The sequence below is a fragment of the Egretta garzetta genome, unplaced genomic scaffold (assembly GCF_000687185.1).
Source record: "Egretta garzetta isolate BGI_Z169 unplaced genomic scaffold, ASM68718v1 scaffold407, whole genome shotgun sequence".
Classification (NCBI taxonomy): domain Eukaryota; kingdom Metazoa; phylum Chordata; class Aves; order Pelecaniformes; family Ardeidae; genus Egretta; species Egretta garzetta.
In genome coordinates, this window is record NW_009260183.1 from 138,163 (window position 1) to 144,805 (window position 6,643).

The window sequence follows — 6,643 nt, forward strand, 5'->3', positions numbered from 1 at the left end:
GCCTCCAGTTGTGCCAGGGCAGGGTGAGGTTGGGCATGGGGAACAATTCCTTCCCCTTGGGGCTGTCAGGGGCTGGAAGGGGCTGCCCAGGGAAGGGTCGAGTCCCCACCCCAGGGGGGATTTAACAGCCGGGCAGAGGCGGTGCTGAGGGCTGGCGTTTGGGGGTGGGATGGCAGGCGTAGGGGAAGGGTTGGGCTGGGGAAGCTTCGAGGGCTTCTCCAACCTCAATGATTCCATGATTCTCAGCTCTTGCTGCCCGTCGAGTCCCACACCAGCAAAGACGTCGCTTTGGCAATGCGGTTTGGGTGTGAACATTCCCGTAAAGGAGATTTTTTTTGTTGCTCCCTCCATCTTTCGTGGCATTGTCATTTACTTGCCTTTCTCTTCTTTTTAGAAAACCTGCAAGACGAGCTGGGAAGAGGTGAAAAAGGTAAAAGGAAATGTTTTAAGACATAGCTCCCGGGAACAAAGACTTTAAATTGTGGTTGTAATTTGCAAAGCTGCTTTTGCAAAGCCAAAGAGAAGGGGAAAAAAAAGAAAAAAGGCACTCTGGATTTCAGGTTTTTTTTTTAATTTCTTCTCTCTCGATGATTTCCAGATCCAGCCTGCTCAGTTCAAGAGTGAAAAGACGATTTTTGTAGCTGACGCCGGGGATCTGACAGCTAAGCTAGGTCCGTTCTGCCTGTTTACACTTAACAAAACTACAGTGCGGAACAGAAGGAACAGATATTTGAACCCCAAACCAGGTTCCTACCCTTTCAAGCCACAACCTGCTCTAATTTTGCTCTGTGGCCCATGGTCGGGCTCCTGTTCCCACCAGGGTTTGGGGTGGAGGGGGGTGAGCGCTCCCTGAATCTGTGCCACTGCAAGGTCAGACGCCTTAAACCCGGCGGCGAGTGGTCGGAATCGTGGCTGCCAGCAGGCGTGTGGATTGTGCCGTGCTGGAGAGGTCCTTGCTCACCAGCTCTCCTGGGTTGGCAAAGGAGCATGTTCTCATGAGGCCATGAACGTGCAACTGGCAAAACCAGCCCAGCTTGACTCTTTTAGTGCTGGACGAGCCTCTGCTTTGCTCTGCCAGTGGTGGTGAGGCCAGCGAGCCGGGACACTGCAGCAATGGGCTCTGTCGTGGTTCTGACCTTCTGATCCCTCTGACCTCGCACTGTGGTGGGTGTTAAAATCTGTCCCCATCCTCCAGCTCCCTCAAGGTGAAGGTTGCCAGGCCCAGAGCAACCAGACATACCACAGCAAAGCCAAGCCCTCTTTTTGAAAAGAAGGCTTATTCTTGCTTTTAAGGTGGTGGCCTTCAGCATGGGGCTTGCAAACCCCTTGTGGAAGGCAGAGGAGGACAAGCCACGGGTTGGCTCCTTTCCAAGGACCATCCAGCTCGGAGGGGCCAGACTCTGCTCACAAACATCCCCAGACAGCTCTGGAAAATGCCAAGGGGTTGGCCCAGCAGAAGAAGACGGGCTGGTTGCCACCCTTTAAAAGCAAAACGACCCTCACTGCATGTCCATGGTGATGTGCGTGCATGTGGAGCGGTGTGACGTTGTACCAGCAAACCCTCTGAAAGCCGACTGGGGCTTATCCTGCAGAGAGCTGGCGGGCTGAGAGGTGAAGAAAGGACCCGCCAAGACCTCGTAGCAGTTGTTGAATCCCACTCCTCTGCCTGAGTTCATCATTGCCAAGAGCTTTGAACGCTCTTATTTTTTTTTTATACGATGCCTGAAGCTCCTGCAGTCATATTATTTATTCCAAATCATCACTCACACCCCCTACAGCTGAGTAGAAGCTCAAACCCAAATCCTAACAACTCCAGCAGCTGGAGATGCAAAAGGGAGGAAGGAAAACACCTTTTCAAGATTGGCGTCAAGGAAATTTGCTCATCCAAACCATTTCCCCTAACTTTTGTTGACGGATACTTTGACGGCAGCTGTCTCTTGGTCCAATATAATTGTTCAAAAGGCAGGAGATGTCATTTTTTAAAGCCAATCACTCAGTTTGGGGGAGGAATCTGGTGCTTAAATTTTGAAGGAAAAAAAAGACCAACCCTGTGGGTGTGGTCACTTTTCCGACCCCTGTGGAACACCATGAAGCTTTCAATCCCATCATGGGTCTTTTTGGACTCCATATGCAATTTTCAGCCCCAAATCTATGGATTTTGAAAGAGCATAAAGAGCTTGAGCTCCATAAACTCTGGTGTGGCATCCAACGAGTTTCGGCTCCGAAGGTCCCACCTTAGATTCCCTCAAAGGGTCTCATTCGTTCATGGCAACTTTGCTGACTACAACCACAATTTGAGGTTACTAACGTGCTTGCTGGTTCCTTCGAGCCTGATTTTTGGAAGGGGAAAAGGTGTTGCTATCAAACTTCATCCACATGCGTCGTTCACATCTAAAATTACTCTTCTTAAAATTAGCCCCAAGCCTCCGGGCTTCCTGCAGAGTCAGTGGTGAGAGGAGGCATCTCAAGAACCTCAAAGCCAAGCCAACATCTGAACTTGGCTTTCCTTCACCACAGACTGTCCAGGGAGCTGAAGGGGAGCAGTTATTGAAGTTGGGATGTGGTTCTTGAGGTTGGGATGTGGTTCTTGAGGTTGGGATGTGGTTCAGTAACTGGTAAAAACATCCCCAGCCTGGGCTTTTAATTGTTAAAATTCTTCTTGAGTTACTCTCACTGTCACTGCTGTCATCAACAGAGGACCTGACCCTGGATCCCGATTCGGCAAACCACCTCCTCATCCTCTCTGCAGACCTCAAGAGCGTGAGGATGGGCTGTAGGAAGCAGGAGCTGCCTGACAACCCCAAGAGATTCGACACGAACTCGCGGGTGCTGGCTACCACGGGCTTCAAGTCGGGAAGACATTACTGGGAAGTGGAGGTGGGGGCCTCGGACGGTTGGGCCTTTGGGGTAGCCAAGGAGTCCGTCAGGAGGAAAGGTCTGACGCAGTTTTCCCCCGAAGAAGGGATCTGGGCAGTGCAGCAAAACGGAGGTCGCTATTGGGCGGTCACCTCGCCCCAACGCACCCCACTGTGCCTCAGCCAGAAACTCAATAAGGTCAGGGTGTACCTGGATTACGAAGGGGAAGAAGTCTCCTTTTACAATGCCGACAACATGCAGCACATCTTCACCTTCAACGTTGCTTTCCAGGAGAAGGTGTTCCCTCTCTTTTCGGTCTGTTCCACCGTTACCTACATCAAACTGTGCCCCTGAGCCTTCGCATGGGCTTGGCTGAGGACCTGTTGCCGTGGTCTTCACTGGATGGTGCATGGACAGCAGCGATGAGCACAAGAGACTCTCAAACCAACCATGCCGCTTGGCTCATTGGGACACAGGCAGGCAGATAGGTGGGTAACCGGGTCGTCAAGGAAAAATATCACAAGGAAGGGTCTTCAGAGCAGCTTAAACCAGAGAACCACTACTGAAATCATCAGCAATCCCCTGAAGGTTGTGGTCACCATCTTAAACCCGTCCCTGAACCAAGTCACCTCTTCCGCGAGAAGGAAACCACTGGCAGTTGGCTCATGGCTCCAAGTCCAGTAACGGGCGGGTGCTTTTCTTTCTGGGGCTAAGGATCCATATTAGAGCTGGTGGGACATTTGGGAGTCAATCCTCTGCCCCTTTGGAAGTCTCAGTGACTTAAAAATGAAAAGCTTAGCGGGTAAATGCCCTGTGGGGAGAGGTGGAGAGGGTAACACCAAGCAGGACGCTTTGGACATTCATCCAAAGCCGGAAGAGGCAAATCTATTTGATCAAATGAAATCAGATCAGAATGTTTTGCTTCTCCTGAAGTGAATTTAACGGGATTTTCCATTGGTTTCTTCTGCCGTTGCTCCCAACAAACCATAGCCACCACCTCCATGCCAAAAGTGGAAATCCTGCCCAGGTGCCTTCACTCCTACAAGGTTGAGGATGAGGCAATGAGGCTTATTAAGTGCTCCTGGGAAGCGGCTGGATTTCAGCAAGTCAGGATGCTCTGTGAGGATGCTCACGCCCTTGTGCTGGGCTGTGTGAGCGGTTATAAGAGTCTCAGGTGGCATTTCTGGCTTTTCCCCTGTTGCTCCTGCTGGGAAGAAAGGTCCCCAAGGAAGGGTGGGTGCCTGGTTACTTATTCCAGCTGGTGCTCCTAAAATCTGGGATAATAATTGCTCTCTGAAGGCTTTTCTTGTGATGCTGAGATGATGGTCCCAAGTGGCCACCAAGATCTGACCTGTCTTGGAGTCAAGCTGGGGTTGAAGAGATTTTGGTTGCCCTCTCCATCAGGCTGTGCTCTAGGCTTCAGTTCTCTGCCCATGGCTCCTCTGGGCACGAGGGAGGGGTCGCTGCTACTCTGGAGAAGGCTGAAAGGTGCTTTTTATATTTGGGAAGCAACAAATGTTAACATTGCTCAGGTGTCTTTGTCCTCCTGGGTGCAAGTGAGACCCGCGCTTCTGAATTTTGGTGCTCCTGAGGTCCCCTCCCCCTAGGAGATGTTTTCAAAATGACCCCTCGAGGTTGTCCTGCTTGGCCTGTAGTTTTTGTCATCAAGAACAACATTTTCTGACCAGCTCTACACTGATAAAAAGACATTTCTGGGCATAGCTGGTTTTTGTGTGAGCTCGCACCTACCGGCAAACCCCTGGTTAACTCCAGCGCCAAGAAACTGTGGGTTGAACAAGTGTATATTTCCTAATTTTGGAGGGTGCTTTAAACACCTTCTCTGCACTAAATCCATGTCACGGCAGTAGAATAAAATCAAACCGCTGTTGTCGTCCGCTGGGACACTCAGACACTGTCCATGTGTTTGGTTGCCCTAAACACCTTCAGTTGCTTCCACTGGCTTGTGGCCTTGGTTGTTGTGGATGACAAGGTGGCCATGAGCCAGCAGGGTGCCCTGGTGGCCAAGAAGGCCAACGGCATCCTGGGTGCATCAAGAGGAGCATGGCCAGCAGGGCCAGGGAGGTTCTCCTCCCCCTCTTGTCTGCCCTGGAGAGACCCAACGTGGAGCTCTGTGTCCAGTTCTGGGCTCCCCAGTTCAAGAAGGATGAGAAACTCCTGGGGAGAGTCCAGAGGAGGGCAACAAGGATGATGGGAGGACTGGAGCATCTCCCCTAGGAGGAGAGGCTGAGGGAGCTGGGCTTGTTCAGCCTGGAGAAGAGAAGGCTGAGAGGGGATCTCATCAACACCTACAAATATCTCAAGGGTGGGGATCACCAGGATGGAGACAGACTCTTTCCAGTAGTGCCCAGCGCCAGGACAACAGGCAATGGGCACCAACTGGAGCAGAAGAGGTTCCAGTGGAACGGGAGGAAGAACTTGTTGACTGTGAGGGTGCCCAAGCCCTGGCCCAGGCTGCCCAGGGGGCCTGTGGAGTCTCCTTCTCTGGAGATCTTCAACCCCCGCCTGGCCGCTGTCCTGTGCCCCCTGCTCTGGGTGAGCCTGCTTGAGCAGGGGGGTGGGACTGAGTGAGTTCCTGAGGTCCCTTCCAACCCCTGCCATGCTGGAATTCTGGGATTGTGAAGATGTATGGTCCATCCAAGGCCAACCTTAGACTTGTGCAAAGGGTGACCTCAAAACCCAAACAGCCCGGAAGTGGAATGAATCCATAAGAAAACATCTTCATGATGTTAAATTGGTGAAGAGGTGGGGGGTTTCCCCCTCCCCCCCCAGGTTTCACAGGTCTATCTTCCTGTGCACCCTTGAAGGTTTTCTCTCTGCACAGCTGAGGCCTGAGCTCTGTCCCAAATAACAGAAACCTGGCCAGTGGCTACTGGAGATGAAGCACAACCCATCTTCTATGAGATGTATTAATGCAGGATGAGGGGAATTTAAGGCTGGTAGTCATCAAAAGAGCTGGAGGTGACTGGTGTAGGCATGAGCATCTCCATTTTCAGCTGGTGGGTTGTTTCCTACCCTGAGAGTCTACTCTTTGGGGGGGGGGTGTGTGTTAATGAATTTGGGCTTTAAATCCACATTATTTAAAGCTGCAGCAACTCTTGTAAAAAGTCAAGCCATGAAAAGGGCGAGCAAAACGCCTGAGCTTTCCAAGCACCTGCTGTTGCTGAAGCTACGCCGCTGTGGAAATTGTATAAATAAACAAAAAACCCAAGAAGAAGAAAGGCATTAGCAGGAGACCTGGTATTTCTGACGTCATGACTTGGTGTTTGTCTCGTTTGGATGTGAGAAATGCTATTGGTGGTCAATGGTGGTCAATCCAGTTGGGGTCTGGCACAAGCAGCGTCCCCAGGGCTCAGTGCTGGGGCCTGGCTTGTTTAACATCTTCATCAACGACCTGGGTGAGGAGATCGAGGGCACCCTCAGCCAGTTTGCAGGTGACACCAAGCTGTCAATGCTGCCCGGGAGGGAATTTAACTGTGTGTGCCAGGAGCTCAGTCTACTTCATTTAATCGATTAAAAGAAGGTTAGCCATTCGCCTTCCGCATTCAGTGGGGGGCAGGAGCACTTGGTTTTGGGGTAGGTTTGGTTTTTTGTTTCTCAAACCCCGCTTGCAGGTGACACCAAACTGGGCAGGAGTGTGGATCCGCTGGGGGGGGCAGGGGGGCTCTGCAGAGGGACCTGGCCAGGCCGGATCCATGGGCCCAGGCCAATTGGGGGAGGGTCAACAAGGCCAAGGGCCGGGTCCTGCCCTGGGGTCACCACAACCCCA

The 6,643-nt window shown here is 51.9% G+C and overlaps 1 protein-coding gene across 3 annotated transcripts in view; it reads left to right on the forward strand.

The window, feature by feature from the left end:
• LOC104129177 (E3 ubiquitin-protein ligase TRIM7) overlaps positions 1 to 4,906 on the forward strand; it is a 16,968-nt gene extending 12,062 nt beyond the window's left edge. For 2 of the 3 annotated variants that reach the window (XM_035897440.1, XM_035897438.1), the window contains exons 6-7: positions 395 to 430; positions 2,696 to 4,906. In XM_035897440.1, coding sequence (XP_035753333.1) covers positions 395 to 430; positions 2,696 to 3,210 — 551 coding nt within the window. In that variant the 3' untranslated portion in view covers positions 3,211 to 4,906. Of the gene's footprint in view, positions 1 to 394; positions 431 to 598; positions 672 to 2,695 lie in introns of all 3 variants that reach the window. The other variant, XM_035897439.1, reaches the window with a different exon arrangement.
• The last annotated feature ends 1,737 nt before the right edge of the window (positions 4,907 to 6,643 follow it).